This window comes from Oryzias latipes, chromosome 2, assembly GCF_053564925.1.
Source record: "Oryzias latipes strain Hd-rR chromosome 2, Olatipes_Hd-rR_3.1".
Taxonomy (NCBI): Eukaryota; Metazoa; Chordata; class Actinopteri; order Beloniformes; family Adrianichthyidae; genus Oryzias; species Oryzias latipes.
Window position 1 is genome coordinate 32,664,704 of NC_136238.1, and position 22,594 is coordinate 32,687,297.

At 42.4% G+C, this 22,594-nt stretch overlaps 1 protein-coding gene and 1 long non-coding RNA gene across 8 annotated transcripts in view; one reads left to right on the top strand and one right to left on the bottom strand.

Moving 5' to 3' along the window:
- Positions 1-1,790: 1,790 nt before the first annotated feature.
- LOC144981319 (uncharacterized) overlaps positions 1,791-22,594 on the top strand; it is a 75,400-nt gene continuing 54,596 nt past the window's right edge. For 2 of the 5 annotated variants that reach the window (XR_013650642.1, XM_078934946.1), the window contains exons 1-3: positions 1,791-2,393; positions 5,903-6,277; positions 21,876-22,262. Coding sequence is in view for 4 of the 5 variants with exons in the window: in XM_078934946.1 (XP_078791072.1) it covers positions 2,222-2,393; positions 5,903-6,277; positions 21,876-22,262 (934 nt within the window). In the remaining variant the exon portion in view is untranslated. Of the gene's footprint in view, positions 2,394-5,902; positions 6,278-8,236; positions 10,602-21,875; positions 22,263-22,594 lie in introns of those variants that run through there. The other 3 variants (XM_078934969.1, XM_078934953.1, XM_078934957.1) reach the window with 3 other exon arrangements.
- On the bottom strand, positions 11,778-16,658 carry LOC144988038 (uncharacterized). Of its 3 annotated transcripts, none has more exons than XR_013651783.1 (5): positions 15,558-16,658; positions 15,278-15,352; positions 14,910-14,986; positions 12,647-14,564; positions 11,778-12,211 (listed from the first exon to the last, which is right to left on the bottom strand). It is a non-coding gene; the product is annotated as an uncharacterized LOC144988038 (long non-coding RNA). The 3 variants fall into 3 exon arrangements; XR_013651781.1 differs by having other exon boundaries at positions 16,358-16,633; XR_013651772.1 differs by lacking the exon at positions 12,647-14,564 and having other exon boundaries at positions 16,358-16,630.

The window sequence follows — 22,594 nt, forward strand, 5'->3', positions numbered from 1 at the left end:
TAAAGTAAAATATGTCCAACCCAAGAGGCCCTCAGCTCTCATCTGTCTGCCTAGCTGTTGGACAGGACAAGTTAAAAAAAAAAAAAAAAAAAAAAAAAAAAAAAAAAACGTGACGGCGCAATGCACACTCCTCAACACTAGGGGCAGTGTGCACCTCAACACATCCACAGTGTTACACGAAATTGGACAGTTTTTGTTCTAAATTTGCGGATAAAAGTGGCTTTGGGCGAGTGTGCATAATTCAGGTGATTTTGTGGTCGGTTCTGCAATTTTCATCTTCTTATTAACATCTAGTAGTTAGGCTGGGTGGTTGTTGGAGTTCCACAAAACTTCTATGAACTGGAGTTCCATGAACGCAACATGCCACGTTTGGGAGGGGGCTACCACTTAATGTTTTTAGCCTGATAGCCACATGGAGCAGTTGCCTGTGCTTATCTCAGTAAAAATGCATGGATGTACATGGAGTGTTAAAAGATCAGGTTTATTTATTTTGAATAGTTCCACATTGTAATGTTTCCATGTTTGAGTTTATGAGATCATCCCAGAGAGTCTCTACTTCAGGTCCTGCAGTCAAAATACGTCTTAAATTACGTGTAAATCAGAGTGCCCAGGCAGCGCGAGTGTGTGTGTGTGAGCGCAAGTTAAGGGTCTGTTGCCCTGTCCCCTGGAAAAGTAATAGTAAAAAAAATGTTTCCTCCAAACTACAGAGCCTGATTCTTGGAGTAAACCCTGGCTGCAGAATTGCTCAATCAATCCCGGATCTCCGCTGCGTTTTCCGACCACGGTCAGAAACGTCATCGCAGGAAAGGTTCAACATTTTGAAGGGAGGGAAAAATAAAATCAGAGGACCTGATTATAATCACTGTCTCATTGAAAATAGAAAAATATAAGGTTCAGGAGGCCTCAGCAGGCTTGTTCCGCTTTCCGCAGCTGCCTGGTCTGACTGTCGGTCCGCTAGTTCGCCTCCTGCGAGCCGACATAAGGCACAATGTGAGCTCTGAGTGAATGGCGTAAGAATGAGGAATGTTTCAACAGGGGACTACCGGAGCTCCTCTGTGGTTTGGTCCACACAAACCCTCAAACTACAAAAACAGAGTCGTTCATGTTTGCATCTTCTGCAGCAGACAGATTGTTTGTCTCTATTTGATCTCTAATGTCAGCAAAGCCACGCGGATATCGCTGAAACATGTCATCTCTCTGACTGGAACACCGCTGAGCGGGTTTCGAGGAATATGAGTCGATTTCCATGGATGGGCCAATGAGCGTTTTGATCCCGCCCACTTTCACTGATTGACAGATAGACCCATTCTCCTGAAAAAGTTCTTCATGAAATAAATACGCCATTGTGAAAAACATCAACATGAAATAAAAACAAAGCTACTTTGGAAAATATTGATTTTGAAATACGAGCTTCTGAAAAAAGACAGAATTATAATAATATTCCACATAAATAAAATGAATATTTCAAAATGCTGTTTTAAAATAATGAAGAGGTTTTTAAAGCAAAATGAAATATATTGAATAATATAATGGCTTATATAAAATCAGTATGCAGGTTTTTCACAATTTCATGATCTTTTTATATATTTATGAGAGATTTATTGGTTGATTGTGTATTTGCATGAGGCCATATTTATTTATTTAATTAAATATTTATTTATTTAATTATGAACAGTATAGTATAGGACTCCATAGGTTTTGTAGTCAAATCTGAACATTGATGAGACACAGTGTAATGACGTCACAGCAGCTCTCAAAAAGTTTCCTCGATAGATTTTTTTCCATTTTTCTTTTCTTTTCTTTATTATCTCCTGAATCAAAACTGTTTAAAAATATTTGAAGCTTTTTGGACCATGTTGAGGTTCAGTTAAGCAGTTTATACGTTTCTTTTTAAAGGAAGTTCCTGCACGTGACCCGGAAGTAAACAGCACGAGGCGCTAGCAGCGTTAGCTTGTTAACCGGCTAGTAGCGTTAGCTTGTGCTGAGAGGTCGGTAGTGTTTAGTTGGGACGTTTGTGAGATTTTTGGACAGAAAGGACGATACGTGGTTCGTGTGGGAACTCTCAGCATTTCCCAAAGTGTCGTAAATGATTGAAGAAGTGTTGAACGGAAAGACAACGTGGATTGCTGTGATTGTGAGACTAGCAGATGATCGATCGGAGCTGCAGTGAAGAGGACGGCGGTGTTTGTGGGAGTTGGAGCTGAAGATCGGAGCAGGAACCATGTCTTCCCTTCAGTCTCTGAGAGAGTTGATCAGCGAGCGACTAGCTGCTGCTGCTGAAGAAATCTGCAGACTCTGTGAAGGAACCATCGTCCAGTACGAGCAGGAGCTCTGTCGTCAGCGCAGACTGCTGGATGTCATCTGGAAACCACAGCTGCAGCTACACCACATAGGTATGTCACCTTCAGCAAAGAAACAGAGAAGCTCTTTGAGCTTCATGCTTTTCTTTTTGGTGACCCGTCTGTCAGTCAGTGGTGGTTCTTCACCAGGGGTGTCAAACTCATTTTCACTGAGGGCCACATCAGCATAGTGTCTGTCCTCAAAAGGCCAGATATAACTTATACATCTAACTAAATGTAATGAATGAATGAATGTTAAATAACTCATTATTTATGTATTATAACTTTTAAAGTAACAATTATTACATAGAAAACAAATGTTTGCTTGTTACTTAGCACATGGGTCACCAACCTTTTTGAGACCGAGACCTATTTCATGGGCACTAAGTGGTATGAAGGGCGCCCCCCCCCCCCCCCCCCCACACACACACACAGAAAAAAAAACACACGATTTGCGGACATCCTTGTGTGTGCCCTATTTTTATTTGCTCATTTTACACACAAAAACATGCATGAATTTTCTAGACTTGTATAAGTGGGGGGGGGGGGGGGGGGGGGTCAAACTCAGTTGCCGAGGGGGCCTCAATCCAAAACACACTTTAGGTTGCGGGCCGAACAAGATAAACATTTATTGAAGTGTGTGTGTTTGGTCCTGTGTGTGTCTTTGGTCCTGTGTGTCTTTGGTCCTGTGTGTGTGTTTGGTTCTGTGTCTTTGGTCCTGCGTGTGTCATTGGTCCTGTGTGTTTGTCTCTGGTAGGGCTGGGCGATATGGCCTAAAAATAAAATCTCAGATTGTATTTTTTTTATTTTGATTTTCAAAATATGCAAAAATGCGCCACATAAAAACTCGATTTAGTTATTTTTGAAATCGCCCGTAACAAAAAATTCGAATTAATTAATTTAATCGATTTATCGTCCAGGCCTAGTCTCTGGTGCTGTGTGTGTCTTTGGTCCTGTGTGTGTGTCTTTGTGAAACATATCAGCGGGATTTGATTATTTAAAAACCTGTTATTGTGAAAATCATGTTTAGGTCTCATAAAACATTAAAAACTTAATTACAGAACTCATCAGTGGGATTACTCCAAAATATTTGCCATTTTCCTAATTTTTTACAACACCAACATTAAAATCCTCCAAAATCCTCAATACTTTCATAAACAAATGATCTATTGTTTATTTATGGTCTGAAAAAGTGCAGCTGTTTTCCAGCCAGCATTACCTGCTGTCTTTATTTATACGTTACTATCACCAACTAAACAACCGTAAAAATAAATGGATATGGAAAATACAGACAAGTATTAAAAATGTCTGCAATAGTTAGTGAAGAATGACATTATTAGAATGAGCTGAGTAATTTAAGCCAACCGCTGATCCGGGTGTTCCACAATGGTCTCCGTGTGCCGTTTCACCTCGCAACCTGCACCCACTACCCCTCCCCTTCTCCTCCTCACACACACGCACCTCTTTCTCAAAGGCGGGAACACCGATTCACAAGTTTCAGGCCGTTCCATCCTCTGCCATATATTTCATGACAGCAGAACTGAAGTGCATTAATTACTAAATAGCAAGCACTGAATCACCACCCTTTACTATCCAGGTAAGTACCGTTGTGCCCAAGTCTAAATTAAATATCCTCTTACTTAGTAGCGGCTCCACTTGACATGTCCGAAACTGCTCCCCGTGGCCCATGCTAAGCACAACCCCAGTTTGTCGAAAACGACACTCACATATGTTGGCAGTCTGTTATGTCTGTTAATTTTAAACACCCCCACCAACAGCCAAACAGCATTAAACTCACTTCTGCTCACAGCTCCCTCACTTCTGGTGAGCAATTGAACACACCCCAGATTCCCCAATTCCCATGAGTCTTAAAAGCTGAAGGCGGGGCTAAACCCCAGATCGCCACAATATATTGATTTGCTATATGAGCAGTGCTATTTTTGGGGCACTCCCGTTAAATGATATTTACCCTTCCAATCATTTTTACATTCTCTCTTTAACTGGGATACTGATCTTTGTGTCTTTTGTGGAAATTATGTAGAAACTGTGGAACATCTTTTATTGGAATGTTTTCATGTAAAAGAGTTTTGGTCTTCTTTTCATAATTGGCTCAAATACAAAAATATCATCATTAGCCCTTTAAATTGGAATACAATTAAAATTTGATAACAATTTATTCACAAAAATCTGGACTTTCTGATTAATGCACTGATTGTAATTTCAAAGCATTTTATTGGGTGAAATCTCACATTAATGGATTACTCAACCGTCTCAACCTATTCTCTAAATCTTTACATTACATGAATCATAAGAATGCCCAGACATTGTGTAATTTATTTGATCTATTTCAACTTTTGTAATGGACCCTTATTTTTATGGATTATTTTTTTAAGTTATATTTATTTTTAAAAAAATTTTGTCTACCTAATTGATAGTGATAGATAGCTGTGGAAAACATTGATGATGTCATGATTGTGAGTTTCCCACAGATTTCAAAAATGTCCCACAGCTGCTCACAACAGAGGACACACTTTGGACTTGGTTATTACCTACAGCAGGGGTGGGCAATTCCAGGCCTCGAGGGCCGGTGTGTCTGCACGATTTCCAGATAGTCTTGCCCTAGTCATGGCTGATTACCTGGTTCAGGTGTGTCCAGCCAATAATCTTGCCCTAGTCATGGCTGATTACCTGGTTCAGGTGTGTCCAGCCAATAATCTTGCCCTACTCATGGCTGATTACCTGGTTCAGGTGTGTCCAGCCAATAATCTTGCCCTACTCATGGCTGATTACCTGGTTCAGGTGTGTCCAGCCAATTAGAACATGCCAGAGCAGGGTATGCTGGAAAACATGCAGGAATGCGGCCCTCAGTGCCCACCTCTGACCTACAGCCTGTCCACTGGAGGGTCCGGTCTGTCCAGTTGTGTATTTTTGTGTACATCTTTCCAAAACTGTCCAGAAGCCACTTGTGTACACATTCCAATTTACACATCTGGAGCAGCTGCTTGTGCTGGTGGAACCACACCCCGGTGTGTTCAAGTCCCGACTGTGCGCCATAAATGCAGATGCCAGTAACATGTGTCACACATGATCCATGAGTGTTCATTGATGTTTTTTTATCAGACACTACTGTGTGTTTGTTTCTGTCACCAGTGGAATCAGCACTTTCCTTCTCTAGAACCAGAAGAACAAACTGGAAGGCGGGAGTTCAACCATCACCCTGAAACAAAGTTTACCTTTAAACTGTGTCAATGTCAGATGGAGAAATAGAATAGAATGTAGAAGATTAGAAGAACTTAGAAATGGAACCTGTGTAAATCACTTAGCATTGAATTTTAATTAAATAATGACAATTTTGATTATTTTTTTCCAATTTTAAATTAATGACACGTTTGTTAAATAATATAATGGCATCTATATTTATTGCTTCCATTAGTCTCTTGTTGTCCTCCAGACTCCTCAGACATATTCATATTCCAATGATCACAGAGTTTATTGAAGCTTGACAAAACCCAAAAGTCCTAAAAACGTATAAAAGGCTCCTTGTTGTGTTTGTGTCCCTGCAGTCCTCCCCCAGCATTGGATGACTGAAGAGGCAGATCAATGCAACCAGCAGTGGAACTTTAGAGTGGAACAGGAGGAACCAGAACCTCCACAGATTCAAGAGGAACAGGAGGAACCAGAACCTCCACAGATTAAAGAGGAACAGGATGAACCAGAACCTCCACAGATTAAAGAGGAACAGGAGGAAACAGAACCTCCACAGATTCAAGAGGAACTGCAGAGCTTTAATGTAACTGATAGTCAGGATGAAGAAGAAAACCAAAATGAAGAATCAACATCAACTACAGATGAAGAGACAGACCCACAGAACAGAGATCAGAGGAAGAGGAGGGACAGAAGTCATGTCCAAAGTGTGGACAGCTCTCACATGTCAGCAGGTCAGTGTGACTCTGATCTTCATCTCCACACTATATGTATGTTCACTTCAACAACGGTTCTATCTTGAGCTTCAAGCTCTCCAAACATGCAGTCCATCAACAGCGTGTCCTGGAAGAGTCTCTTCTGTCCCTTCCAGTTGAAAAGACAGAAGACATTGTTGGTCAGTGCAGCCGACAACATTCCTCAAATCACATGATCTTAGTTAGTCCCTCCAGCTAACGACAAACAGGAAACCTTAACAGATCAAAGAGAAAATTGTTAGCAGATAAAAAAGTACAATCTGTTTTGTCGTTTGTGGTTCTAAGTTTGTAGTTCAGTTCTTTTCAGCAGATTTCTCTGTCAAACCCAAAATCCCATCTAAACCTCTTTGATGTCTCCAATTCCAGACATTCAGACAGATTCTATTTCCAAAACTACATTTCAAGCTAAAACCCAAAGACAAGGTCCTGCTCATGGATCTGCAGACAGAAAAGATTCAAACCTGAACACATCAGTGAAAAACTGCTTAGTGTCGGAATTGTTCTCCATTTTTTTCTGGACTGATTCTTCCTCCAGTGCAGCTTCATCTTCATCAAACTGCTCCTCATTGGTGGGTGGAAACACAACAGGGAGGTTTTTCTGTGTCCAGTTCAGCTCCATGAATGTTCAGGCTGTTTAATGTCAGTGATTTCAGTTTAGAAAAACTGCATCTCTGCTGAGATTTGCTTCACTTCCATAAGAACCTCAGCAGCATCAGGATCATTTTGTTGATGGTTTGTCTGTGGAATGACATTTCATACTCATAGCTTCAGTGGAAATCAAGAGTCTGGAACCTTTAACACTAAAAGAACCATTTGATCCAGTTTCTTCCAGACCAAAACCCAACAAGAGCCACAAAGTTCCACTTCACTGTTTAACAAAATACTTTTTATTTCTGTTTTTCTGACTGCTAAGAAAATCATTTATTAAATGTAGCTTTTAAAAATTTCCCAAAAATTAAATTATGACAGTGTTTTCAGAACTGTCATGAGATTCATTCTTTGTGTGATTAATCAATCATTAACTATTAAGTCATTTCATGAATCTATTTTTAATCTAACCTAATAATTGCTGTAAAAAGCCTGAAGTCTGAAAAGAGCTATTTATCTGAGGGCTACATGCTATGTATCCCATCATGTATCAGACTTGTCCCATAATGCAAGTCAGGTCCATAAATATTGGGACAGAGACTCATTGTCAGCATTTTTGAATTTGAATCGAAACGAACAAGATGTGTTCCTCCACGCCTAATGTTTTTAGCACGTATTAGCTTAATGCTAAACCTTCTTCCAGCCAAGAAAGAAGCACTGGCCGCACGGATTTAAAAATTATGAGCGAGCAGGCCCTTAATAATAATCAGAACAGTAATAAAAGCACATTTAGAAGATCTTCTCCTGCAACTTCACGCTGATTTTGCTGTTCCAGGACAGCTATAGCCCCATGAACAGCTCTATCAGATTTCACCATGCTAAACTTTTGCCGTTTGCTGGTTGGGCTAACACTCACTGACATCATCGCCCCACATCCCTCCTGGAAATGCAAACTGGAATTGAGTTTTGAAACACTATTCGCAGAGTGGATGTGAAAACGAAAATCCCCTCTTTGCATTTGTTTTAATTATGACGCAGAATAAGCGGTTTTAATGTAGAAAAAGAAAACGTATTTTGAACGATTGATTTTTTTATTTTAATTTTGAGTCATTTGATTCAGTTACATTGTGAAAATGAAAAAGCATTTCTGTTACTGATTATAATTGGTAACGCTTTCTTTTAGAGTACTTACATGGTACTTAAGTGGTATTTACGTGGTAATTATTGTGTAACTACAGGGTACTTTTAGGGTACTTACATGGTTCTTTTTATGGAATTTACTGGGTACTTACATGGTACTTTTTATGGAATTTACTGGGTACATACATGGTACTTTTTATGGAATTTACTGTGTACTTACATGGTACTTCAATAGGAAAATACTAAAATGAACTAACAAACTGACTAAGCTATACTGGCATCCCTGCCCTTAGACCCCCCTTCGCGGTAAGGAAAAACTCCTAAAAAAACAGAGTCCGGAAAAAACGAAGAAACCTCAGGGGTGCCCATATGAAGGAGGGATTCTCCCCCAGGACGGACAGGCGATTTACCAGAACTCTTAGAGAAGAATTAACTTATCTAAATCTACAACTACATATATAAAAGTCCAGCAGACGAGCTTCATCCAGCCGTGTTTGGGGGGGACAGTCAAAGGCGCGAGTCGAGCCGGAGACAGGAACCACAGCGACAGTGGCTCAGGTGGTTGACCGGGTCGTCCAATGATTGAAGGGTTGGCGGTTCGATCCCTGCTCCCACCAGCCAAAATATTGTTGTGTCCTTGGGCAAGACACTTCACCCTCCTTGCCTCCAGTGTGGCTCCACCAGCGTGCGTGAATGATCCCCGTGATGGTCAGAGGGGCCGTAGGCGCGAACTGGCAGCCACGCCTCTGTCAGTCTGCCCCAGGGCAGCTGTGACTACAACCGTAGTTACCATCACCAAGTATGAATGAGGAGTGAATGAATAATGGACACATTGTAAGCGCTTTGAGTGTCTTGAAAAGCGCAGATAAATCCAATCCATTATTATTATTATTACAGCCAGGTGTAGGAGCAGGAGCAGAGACGAGGTACTCGGTCAGGTACAGAGCAGAGACGAGCCAGAGATGAGCCAGTACTCGTCAGAGGCAGGATCCACAGCCAGGTGTAGGAGCGGGAGCAAAGGCGAGGTAGACGGTCAGGAACTGGAGCACGGATGAGCCAACTGGAGTCTGGACGCACTCCCACTCCCCAGGAGGGGAGAGGAAAAGAGGGACAATACATGAATCGCACTGCACCAAACAGAGGCATGGATAACTAAATGATAAATGATGATCAAAAATAGAGAAGAGAGGAAGGGTAAAAGTAGATGAGAAAAGAGGACAATTTAAGTCTGCACTCACGTTTCATGGTATTTACCATAAATTTACCACAGAAACTACCCCTTAAGTACACTGAAACTGGACTGTAAAAGAAAGTCAGCCCTATTTCCACTCAACTACATGGTAATTTCAGTACTAAATACTGGGTATGTTCACTTGAATATTACTTGGTATTTACCATTTAAGTACACTAAAACTGGACTGTAAAAGCAATGGCGTGCGGGCCGCTGGCTGGCCAGTAGACAGAGACAGCCAGCTGATATTGTAGTTTGGGGTCGAATAGGAATAATAATATTCAGGGCTTGTCTTTTATTAACATACTCTTTACATGAACCCTCCAACTAGAAAAACAGAGTCGTCCATGTTTGCATCTTCTGCAGCAGACAGATTGTTTGTCTCTATGTGATCCTCTAATGTCAGCAATGCAGATATCGCTGAAATTGATGTGGTTCCGTGGGCTCACCTGCTGGCCTGTTCTCCTCCCCCTCCATTCATCCCCTCTGCCACATAATAAAACTTTAAGTTAAGAACTTAACCCCGGTTCTCTGAAACATGAGTGAGGTATCTCACTATGGGACACGCCCCCTGCGCTGTCCCCCAGAAGCTCTTTTTCATTACGCCAGTCTTGACTGGCAGACAGAAGGTGACGTCTGCTCTCAGGAGGCGGGACTTCCTCCTGCTATAAGAGCCGGACGCCATCTTCTCTCCTCAGTCTAAGTAAGCACACCTCTTCTCGCTCCAGGCAAGGAGGGTGATCTGGTGAGATACCTCACTCGTGTTTCAGAGAACCGGGGTTAAGTTCTTAACCTAAAGTTCTCTTTCAACATTCGTTTCTGTATCTCACTATGGGATGTAGAGACTCCCGTATTGCCAGATAAGCTTACTCCGAAGACCAACAGAGAACAACCAGGCTGATCATACAGGTGTAGGTGTGGACCCCACTAGGGTTGGGCGATGTCCCTTAAATTGGCCGTTGACGATGTATGCAGTCAACCATCGGGATGGACGATGTCATCGTCGCGGGGGGGGGGGTATTTTTACATTTTTCGTTGCTATTCGTTATTTTACTTTTTTTCATTTTATTTCCCAACTAATGGTTAATCCGCGATGATCCACTATAAACTGAGGGAAGTGACTTTAACAAAAAAAGTAACAAACAAAATAGAAAAGAAGTAGTCGGCTCCCGCACTTAACTAGTGAAGTGGACCGGCGGAGCGCGGACTTCCAGCTTTGTGTTTGATGGGAAGGGGGGGGGGGGTGCTTTGTTACATGAGCGGTATGTGTGGGAGATTTAAGACTGCGATCCGTCCCGCAGCTCTAGGGGTACACAAGCAACCGAACTCAGAACCGGGTCTAAAGTGTGTGTCTGATATGTTGTTAATTCAGTCTCAATAATCAGAAATGCACACAACCGGTTTTACAAATGCACACGCTCCGATTCACAAATGTCATTTTATGCAAACGTGAAAAATAAATTCGGAAATACACACCCTGTGTTTCACAAACACACAGATTGTGTTTCACAAATGCACACTAAATGTTTTACAAATGCACAATAAGTGTTTCTCACAAATGTGCACACTGTGTTTCACAAAAAACATTTTAGAAATTCACAATAAATGTATCAGAAATACACAGTAAGTGCTTCACAAACATGATTTTTAGGTACACATGTGATGTGAACTCACAGATCATTCGAACTGCAGACTGTGCATTCAAAATCCCGTTCTCGTTTGTGAATCTCCCCGTGTGTGTGAGAGATTTTTCTACGGTGAATATTGAGACTCATCTGACGGAGCGGGTCGACTAATCTCACCATTGGCTAGTGAATCTGTCAATCAAACTCATCGGGAAAGCAGGCGGGTTCGCTTTTAGCCAATCGAATGGCCCCTTACACTTTCTCTACGCTTTCTGCGGGTGGCAAAAGCCCCGCCCATATTTGATTCTGTACCAGTCGGTCGTTAGCGTGTTAGCCTTAGCATGGCTTGTCGGTTTATTGCCTTCGGTTGTCAAAAATTACTGGCTTGTGCAACTTTTCAGTGGACCTGGAAGCAAGGCAACAGTGGTTGAATGCAGTTGACATTGAATCCATCGAACTCTGTACTGGTCATGAGATTTAAAATGAATGTTTCACTCGGGATTGTTTGTACGTTATTCTCTTAGCTTTCATGCTAGCGTCATTTCAACACTCAGACACGGTTTGGATCATATGAAGGTGGAGGAGAAAAATCTTCAACTTCCACAGGTTTTGTGGAGAAACTGGCATCACTTTGCTCCGTACCACGCAGTGGGACTACATTACCTCAAGTTCATCTCACTGTCAATCACAGACGCCCAATATACACCTCCCCTGCTCAGCCCGAAGTCACTTTGCTGGACCTTAATTTTATTTTTTTAATAACTCAAATGTCATTGATTTTATATTGTAACCATATACATATACACCTCTTGGCCAGGTCACCCTTGCAAAATCTCTCTGGGTTTTATAGCTGGTTAAATACTACACAACAAAAGATGGTCATAGAACAACAAAGTGCAAACATTCACCCTTTATTGCAGAGTAAAATTCAGTGAAAACATGGACAGATTAAAACATCAAAATTTAAGCAAATGTGGGATCTCTACTGATTTGAATTTTATTTAAACTGGAACTAATTTTCATAACATCCTTACATACAATGAAGTCCCTTGAACAATACAGCAGTATTGATTTGAACTTTGTCTTGCTCCCCTCAGTCTCTCTTCTTCTGTATGTAATTATGTCGCCTAAATTAAGTTCTAAACAGGGACAGTAAAGATGTAGGTCAACTCCCAAACGGTCTGAATTCCACAATGGATTGATGTCGTCTTGCAGTTCCAACATTTGTGGACCCAAAAGAGGACTGTCCCATACCGGGACATTGATCCCAGGATGAGGTTCAGTCATGGATCCACTCTCCTCCCATTCAATCTCTGGAACCAGCATACCCTGACAAAAAAAAAAAAAAAAAAGATACTGTTTATGAACAGCACTGTTTTTTTTGTGTTTTAGATTATGTAGGAACAGTGACCGACTAATAATAACTTATATTGTTGCTTGCAGGCAGACCTCATATCTCCATAACTGTTTATAATTTGCAAATAAGTGATCCTCCACTACAAAGTAGTGAGATTAGTACAGCTGATGGCTCATAATGCCATGCATTGTCATGCATTTTGAACTTGCAGATGTGCTATTCTTCCTACAAACAAACAATTTAGGGAAATTGTTTGCACCACACAACAATAATCCTTTTCATTCATTTTCGATGAAAATTCACTGTAGTCATTATGATTTCATGACACTCTTCTTGATACTTTCCACTTTAGTCAAACTGCACACAAATCAGTTGTCCAGTACAGTGAGATTAAATAAAGCATTTACCCGGGGATCAGAAACAGGGTTCTGGGTCAAGCCCAACTGCCACAGCTGATTTGGTGTCATGCTTTGCTCCGTCCTGATCTGATGGCTGTCCCACGCGTCACTAAAGACATCCAAACTGGCCTGAATGTGTGGTAGAAAAATGTAATGGCAGCAGAATACGTGATGTGACTGATATTGAGCAAGTCTTGGTCCTCAGGAGAGTGCAGGATGTTGTAATATAAACCAGTAACACTCACGAAGAGGAGCTCAATCCTGTATTTGGAAAAAAGCAAAAAGAAATATTATATTGTCAGATTTATTTTTAATACATCATTCACTTTTATGTATCAGGGCTCCAGACTAACTTTTTTCACTATGAGCACAGTGGCCCCTAACTGAAAATTTTAGGGGCACAACCAGAAAATTTAGGGGCGCATACCGTAAATCAACATTCTAACCAAATCTACTAATTTCCACTGTATTACAAATAAATACTTTAATAATAGATGCAGAAATTACAATGTGCTGTTTCTAATTCAGTGTCATATTTTATTCTGCACTTTTGAAGATGCAACATGAAGGTAAACTGACAGCACCATCGCTGTCACGACAGTACAACTAAGTAAAAATAGTAAAAAAAATACCATACTTTTAGAATAAAAAAAAGTTTTTAGTAACAAATGATTACCGTAGTAACCTTTCGTAATTTCACAGTTTCAAACAATACTTAAATGTATGTAAATATTAGAGGATGGAAATTCATTTTGGAGACACCAAATAGGTTCAGCCAAGATGCACAATAAGCGTGTTTGAGATCACCCAGATGGACGCAACACTGCACAGATCACCTGGTGTGTGACGTATATTTTTGTTTTTGCTCCAACATCACCTGTCAATCAAAACAAAAATATCACGAGAAAGGGGTGAGAGCAAGACACCAATCAGAGCGAACGCAGCTGGAAATTTAGTATTGAACTGACTGAAAGCTGCCCTACAGACTAAAAAACAATGCATTATGGGACATGCGTCCTGATGGGTTTTTTGTAGTTCACTGATCAATTAAAATAATTTAAAATACCAACTGATTAAAAAAAGGCTACATCCATTACAAAACATTAAAATAATTATAAAAGATGTAATATCACAGCTCATACTTAGGGGGAGAGGCATATTAAAACGAAATTGAATGTTAAGGACAACTCCTAATTCCTGGTCTCTTTCAGTCTCGCTGCAGCTTCGATTTCATTCGAGTTTGAGACCCCTGCTGTACACTCTGTCACTGGTACACTAGCTGCAGGTCGGAAGAACGAATCAATAGTTCGCTTGCTCATAGCTCAGACGCACATATCAGGTTGTGATGATATTTGTCTCCGTTTCCTTCCCACGGATGTTTACGCGCGCTCGATTATCTCTAGGCCCCGCCCCTCCACATATTTTAGCCACTTGCAGTGACTTTCCCTATTCTTCTCACACGCATTGGCCGCCTCAGGCATCACTCAATGAAACGCGAGTGTGTGCTCGCGTGTGCTCGCGTGTGCTCCAGTCTCATGAGTATTCGCGCGAGTGTGTGTGTCTGCCTGCGTGCGTGTGCGCTCACGTCTCATTGATGATTTCATTGCTCATTTCATCGATCATTGACGTGCTCCTTTCATGTTTAATGTATAAAAAATACGGAGGGTGGAGGAGGCAAATTTACTGGTAGCACATGTGCGACTGGGTGTAAAATTCAGTCGCACACTCTCAAATTTTGGTCGCAAAATGCGACCAAATGGACGCAGTCTGGAGCCCTGTGTATATGTTAAAGCTTCTAAAACTAGGTTCAACTCACCGTTGATTGTGTGTACACTTTTCCCACAATGAAGCCGTTTGTGTCAGTTGTACGTACTGTGAGCATTAACTCGGCTATGCCCACATTTCTCCTCCGTGATCTCCTCTCACCCTGACAATAACATGAAAATCATGTCTCAAACACATAATTACAAATGCATCGCCAATACGGTACACATCAGTTTAAAATGTAATGTTCTTATGTATGTTGCCAATAAGTAGAATTTCTAGGTTAAAAAAATTGCAGGAGTGGGTTACATGTATCACTCAGGAAAAAAATGAGGTGAGAGAGACTGTTAAGGGGGGGTAAAATGTTATTCATGAGGGGAAAGTTTTAGAGTTGCCTTTGTTTATGGAGAGGAGTCTAAAAAAAGTAATTTTATTTTTGTACAAATAACCAAGTACTTATACTGCCTGATATGTGAATAAAATATTTCTTTATGAATAACATGAATACCTCAGAGGAAAGCCATAAACGTTCACAGCGTCACTGAAGAAGGCCAAGTGGGTGTCTGCACAGTTGTTGTCTGCTATCTTCAGGTACAGGATACATGGAATACAAGTACAAATACTTTCAACTGACAGATATTTACAGGGGCAAATATGCCAATTGACAGGTAAAACAGTAATACAATAGGATGTATATATGAAATAGAATAGAATAGAAGGGTATTTAATAATCCCTGAGGAAATTTTTTTAAAATGGCCATCTTAGAAAAACACATAAACACACATGCATTACAAATAGAAATATCACAAAATAAAAAGATTGATAAAAAAAGGTAAATAATTGGAAAATCAGTGGGTAAAATTAAAATAAATTACTTGTAAGATGCCCTGCCAGAGAGTTGTATTGCCTGATGGCACGAGGAACAAAAGATTGTCACGCTTCAGTAATTCCTAGAGAATAAATAAAAACACAACAAACATGGATTAGATAATTTAGCTGTCTGATCTTAAATTACATAATTTTCAAATATATGAAAGGGGAATTTTTTTAAAACACTCTTGCTATGATAACTTGAGCTTGTAGTAAAGAACAGCGTTAAAAATAAACAATCAGAGACAAGACACTGATCACAGGAAGCCTGTGTGTAATATTTACAGTAACTTCTACTCTAATCACTGTTGACAGCTGATTTCTCCCATCCACCCTTTCTGTGACTACTTATCGACTACAAAACAGCCTAAAAACATAATGTTTGGGATTCTTGTCATTACGTCATTGGAAGTAAAGATACGGGGATTTTAGTGGCTGTCACTCTGACACAATCTCACAGGGCTGGTCATCACAATGAATACGGGTTCTAACGTTAGAAACTTAATGAGGCTTCTTTCATTCATCAGTGGATTCATGTATGTTATATTTAAAAAATGCCGTTTTCATGAATGTCATATGAATTAACTTTGTTGCACAGTCCACCCCGTCTTAAAGTCTGGGTTGTGAAAATGCTGTGTCTAACTTTAACCCGGATCGCGATCCCGGAAAGGCAGCACACGGAACAACTAGCTAGTTAGCATAGCATAGCATCAGTGTTTAAACAAATCGCCGTCTCCAAATCAATACTTTTTATTAAACTTTCTTTGCTGCTGTAAATCCGGCATGTTTTCCCCTTAGTTCCTTATGAATCATGTTAAGAACCTACAGATCATTGGCTATAGACGCTAGCTTGAACCGACACCCGCTTGAACTTCACTCACACTCACAGGCAGACACAACTTGCACAGGCTAAGCAAAACAAAGCTAAGCTAATTTGCGGTGGGGGGTACTCTGCAAACGACTCGGCTGCAGTGTTCATAAAGCATTCACACATGTCACTTGGCAAAGGAGAACGCTTCAACTTAGTATTCAATAACATTACAGGACGTACAACGAGGGAATGATCAAATAAATGCATTACTTACGGGCTGAGACTGATCCCGTTCAGAAGACCTCTCCGCCATGTTTGCCGCCCGCGTCCTCCCAACTGCTGTGCTGAACAGCTCCCTCCCTCGTCACTTTGAAAGTGAGGAGTGTAAGGGGCCATTCGATTGGTTAAAAGCGAACCCGCCTGCTTTCCCGATGAGTTTGATTGACAGATTCACTAGCCAATGGTGAGATTAGTCGACCCGCTCCGTCAGATGAGTCTCAATATTCACCGTAGAAAAATCTCTCACACACACGGGGAGATTCACAAACGAGAACGGGATTTTGAATGCACATTCTGCAGTTTGAATGATCTGTGAGTTCACATCACATGTGTACCTAAAAATCATGTTTGTGAAGCACTTACTGTGCATTTTTGATACATTTATTGTGAATTTCTAAACAATTTTTGTGAAAAACAGGGTGCACATTTGTGAGAAACACTTATTGTGCATTTGTAAAACATTTAGTGTGCATGTGTGAAACACAATCTGTGTGTTTGTGAAACACAGGGTGTGTATTTCCGAATTTATTTTTCACGTTTGCATAAAATGACATTTGTGAATCGGAGCGTGTGCATTTGTAAAACCGGTTGTGTGCATTTCTGATTATTGAGACTGAATTAACTCCATAGTCTGAGCACAGCTCGGATCGTCAGCACACACAGCGGTTTGAGCTTCAAAGCAGAAATGTGGCTCAGTCCTTAGAAAACATTCAAACAATCACGTGGATTTGTGTTTCCAGTCGTGTCCCGACTAAATAAAGGCTGATGTTATTACCACATGTTTACGTGCAGCGCCACTCAAAGCTAATGTTGTTAGCCCGTGTAAGCATACTGCTAATCCTGGCTTCGTTTAGAAAAAGCACTGACCACACGGATCAAAATTCAAATGATGAGCAAACAGGTGTTTCATAATAACCGTAACATTATTAAAAGGACGTTTAAAAGATCGTCTCGTATTTTACCGAGCTGACATGTCAATGTATATAGCCGCTCGGCGCTGTTATCGTTTTGTATTGAATTGTTACATTCAATAAAGTTTGGGAAAAAAAGCCGCTCGGCGGAAGTTTTATCCACTTCCGGTTTTCAAACCCTACTGCGCATGTGCGAATGATTTATTCCGACCGAAATTGTGACCTTAGTGAACGTTTTTATATTCTGAAAACATTTTTCTGGGCCCATCTTCACGCTTGGATTCTAATCCGACCATTGATCCCATCAAGATATTTTGTACATGTAACCGTGGCTTATGGCGTCGACTCGCAACGTGGCGGGGGCGTGGCATCACAATGGTGGTCTCTCCATCGGGATGTCAGTCACCCATCACGATGGACGATGATATCGTCCATCGGCACAACCCTAGACCCCACACCTAGCACTGCGTGAGGCAGCCCTGGTCTAGTGACATCCAGTCTATAAAATCTGATGAAAGTGTGAGGCGTTGCCCAACTGGCAGCCGTGCACACATCATCCAGTAAGATGCCCTGAAAAACTGCCCATGATGATGCCATGCCGCGAGTGGAATGAGCGCGCAGGCCCGCCGGGGGTGTTAACCCCTTGCTGTTATAAGCCATGGTTATAGCGCCCACAACCCAGTGTGACAGGCGTTGTTTGGTTATAGGCTTTCCTGTGTGAGGAGAAGCCCACGACATAAACAGCTGCTCAGATTTTCTGAAGCCAGCCGTCCTCTCCACATACATGCGCAGCGCCCGCACAGGGCACAATGTGTGAAGCCTCTCTTGCTCCGTAGAGGAAAAAGGAGGCGGATTCAATTCCAAAAACTCAATGGGGTGGCAAGGTATGGTAGGGTTGAAAACCTTGGGCATAAATGCCGGATTCGGTCTCAACAAAACCTTAGAATCCCCTCTGGAGAACTGCAAACAGGACGGGTGAACTGACAACGCATGGATGTCGCTCACTCGTTTAGCAGAAGCTGTAATAAGCAGAGCTGTTTTAAAAGAGAGCGCTTTGAGGCTGACTTGCCTCAGTGGCTCAAACGGTGCGCACGACAGTGCGTCCAGCACCACCGGTAAATCCCAAGGAGCAACAAGGCTTTTCGACACCGGTCGGAGCCGACGTGCGCCCCTCATAAACTGACAAATAAGCGGATGCTGGCCCACTGTTTTGTCATTAACACCTATGTGACAGGCGGATATGGCCGCCAGATACACTTTAATGGTGGAAAAGGACAAACCTTTTTCAATCAGTTCCTGAAGGAACGATAGAATGACTGGGACTGGGCTCTGGAAAGGCATTACGGCCATTTTTACGCACCAGTCCTCAAAAACGCGCCATTTGACGCCGTAGGCGGAGCGGGTGGACCGCGCTCTGGCACTCTGGATCGTGTCCATGACGTTGTGCGGGAGTCCCGCTGCCATGAGATTCAGCCTCTCACGAGCCAGGCCCACAGAGCCAGGCGTTCCGGATGAGGATGAAAAATTTCCCCGCGGGCCTGCGACAGGAGGTCCCTGCGTAAAGGCAGAGGCCACGGTTGGCTGTGCAGCATCTGAATGATGTCCGCTAGCCAGTGTTTCCCGGGCCACCGAGGGGCTACGAGGATGAGAGAGTGTTTCCCCATCCGAACCCTGGTGAGGGTAGGGGCAATCAACTCCAACGGTGGGAACGCATACAGAAGTCGGCACGGCCACTCGTGCGTCCACCCCCAGGGGGGCGCTCTGGTCCGTCAGAGAGTAGAACATTTGACACTGGGCGTTCTCCGCTGACGCAAAGAGATCGACCTCTGCTTGACCGTAAATGCTCCACATCTGGGCTACCACCTGGCTGTGGAGCTTCCATTCCCTGTAACGCGGGTTCCCTCTGGAGACCAGGTCGGCTCCCCGGTTCATTATCCCCGGTACATGGATGGCCCGCAGCGACAGAAGACGGGAGCTGCTCCACATAATCAGTCTGTGTGCCAGCGTGTGCAACTGAAGTGAGCGCAGCCCTCCTTGTCTGTTGATATACGTCACCATTGTGGTATTGTCGGTCCTGACTAAAACATGGCGCCCTTTCAGGAAGGGTAAGAAATGTTTCAGTGCAAGAGACACCGCCAGGAGTTCCAAGCAGTTTATGTGAACTGATCGCATGTGGGAGCCCCACAGACCGTTCACTGTCCTGCCCTCGTGAGTGGCTCCCCAGCCTGTCAGCGAGGCGTCTGTAGGTGATCACCTGTCTTGTTTGCACGGTTTCCATGACAACACCCGTGGTGAGGAAGGAGATATCCCTCCACTTGTGTAGGGCGAGAATGCACGTAACCGTAGCAAGCACTCACCGGTGACCATGGCGGGCGGGGCTTAGATTGAGCGACGCCACCCACCGCTGAAAAGGACGCATGTGTAAGCGGCCAAAAGGGATGACGGACAGCGCCGATGCCATCAGCCCGAGGAGTTTGAGGCACAGTCTGATTGTTATCCACGCCCCCCTGCGGAACTGTGACAGACACGCCCGGAAGGCTGTCACTCTCTCCACTGAGAGTCGCGCTCTGAACTCGACCGAGTTCAGGGATAAGCCGATGAAAGTGATCGTTTGAACTGGTGTCAATACGCACTTTCCCCAGTTTACTGTGAAGCCCAGTGCAGTTAGGTGCGATGTGAGCAACCCGGCCTGCCTCCTGAGTTCTTCAGGAGACTGCGCTGCGAGCAGCCAGTCGTCTATATACATGGCCAGCCGAACGCCCATCTGTCTCATGGGTGCGACGGCGGCCTCCGTGCATTCCACAAACACCCGCGGACTCAGTGAGAGGCCGAAGGGGAGCACTACAAACTCGTAAACCTTCCCTCGAAAGGAAAATCTGAGATACTTTCTGTGAGGGGGGTATATTGGGACGGGAAAATATGCCTCTTTAGAATCTATGGGGACAAACCAGTCTCCTGGACGCACAAACCGTATATATATAACATATCAAAATAATTGGAGACAGAATGAGGTTAAAAGTACATTTTCTGTTAATCCCTCCGTCCCCTTTCTAGTAAATGTGTCCTATTTATCTCAGCATGATTTAATTTGGGTATACAGTTATATAACATTAAAAACCTGTTTGTACCATTTATGAATTACTTATCTGCAATTTCATTTCCTTAAAAAAACCAAAGAAAAAATATATTCCATCTTTAACTGGTTCAGACTATTTATTGACTGAAACAGCTCTCCTCATAGGGGGGAGGTGTAGGGGGGGGGGCTTTTTCAGCACAGTTTTATAATGTTGTGTTAAAGAAAACAAAATCCTTTTTTTTAATAAACATTTTTTAATGTGCATATACTGAATTAGAGTTGGGCGATGTCCCCTAATTTGGCCGTAAACGATGTTTGCTGTCAACCATCGGGATGGACGATGACATCGTCGGGGGGGGGGGGGGGTATTTTTTACATTTTTTGTTCTTATATAACTGCTATTCGTTATTTTGCTTTTTTCATTTTATTTCCCAACTAATGGTTAATCCGCGATGATCCAATATAAACTGAGGGAAGTGACTTTAACAGAAAAAGTAACAAGCAAGATAGAAAAGAAGTAGTCCACTCCCGCACTTAGCGGAGTGGACTACTTCTTTGTGCGGATTTACAGCTTTGTGTTTGATGGGAAGGGGGGGGGGGGGGGTACATGAGCGGTATGTGTGGGAGATTTAAGACTGCGATCCGTCCCGCAGCTCTAGGAGACAAGCAACCGAACTCAGAACCGGGTCTAAACGTGTGTCTGAGCACAGCTCGGATCGTCAGCAGACACACAGAGGTTTGAGCATCAAAGCAGAAATGTCTCTCAGTCCTTAGAAAACATTCAAACAATCACGTGGATTTGTGTTTCCAGTCGTGCCCTGACTAAATAAAGGCTGATGTTATTCACATGTTGCAGCGCCACCCAAAGCTAATGTTGTTAGCCCGTGTTAGCATACTGCTAATCCTGGCTTCGTTCAGAAAAAGCACTGACCACACGGATTAAAATTCAAATGATGAGCGAACAGGTGTTTCATAATAACCGTAACATTATTAAAAGGACGTTTAGTAGATCATCTCGTATTTTACCGAGCTGACATGTCAATATATATAGCCGCTCGGCGCTGTTATCGTTTTGTATTGAATTGTTACATTCAATAAAGTTGGGAAAAAAAGCCGCTCGGCGGAAGTTGTATCCCTTTCCGGTTTTCAAACTGCGCATGTGCGAATACTGCGCATGTGCGAATGATTTATTCCGACCGAAATTGTGACCTTAGTGAACGTTTTTATATTCTGAAAACATTTTTCTGGGCCCATGTACACGCTTGGATTCTAATCCGACCATTGATCCCATCAAGATATTTTGTACATGTAACCGCGGCTTATGGTGTCGACGCGCAACGTGGCGGGGGCGTGGCATCACGATGGTGGTCTCTCCATCGGGATGTCAGTCACCCATCACGATGGACGATGATATCGTCCATCGGCACAACCCTATACTGAATGATACTGCAATCATTTGTATTGATACTTAAGAATAAATAAAGTCACCATAGTAGATAAAAGGACCTGTTCTTGTGTCCCTGCAGTCCTCCCCCAGTGTTGGATGATTGAAGAGGAAGATCTCTGCATCCAGCAGAGGAACTTCAGAGTGGAACATGAAGAACCGGAACGTCTACATACTAAAGAGGAACCAGGGGAACTTTGCATCAGTCAGGATGAAGATCAGATTGATCTGAAGCAGGAGACTGATACCTTGATGGAGATTCCTACTTATGAGGAAGATGAGAACAGTGAAGCAGATCTAAACAATCAGCAGAGCTTTAATGTAACTGATAGTCAGGATGAAGAAGAAAACCAACATGAAGAATCAACATCAACTACAGATGAAGAGACAGATCCACAGAACAGAGATCAGAGGAAGAGGAGGGACAGAAGTCATGTCCAAAGTGTGGACAGCTCTCACATGTCAGCAGGTCAGTGTGAGTCTGATGTTAGAAAAAATCCCAAGAAGACAAGTCTTGGTAAGAAATACAAACAATCTCAAAAAGAAGGAAGACTTTCCTCTATCAAGTCTGATAAAAACTCAAGAATAATTACTAACCCGTCTGACGACATGGAAACTGGGTCTGATGAAAGATGTTATATCTGTAAAGAATGTGGTAAAAGCTTTTGTAACATATCTCTGTTCAGAATTCATATAAGAATCCATGCAGAAGATAAGAGATTTTCTTGTAAAGAATGTGACAAAAGTTTTAATCAAATATCTACTCTCAAAACACACATGAGAACTCACACAGGAGAAAAG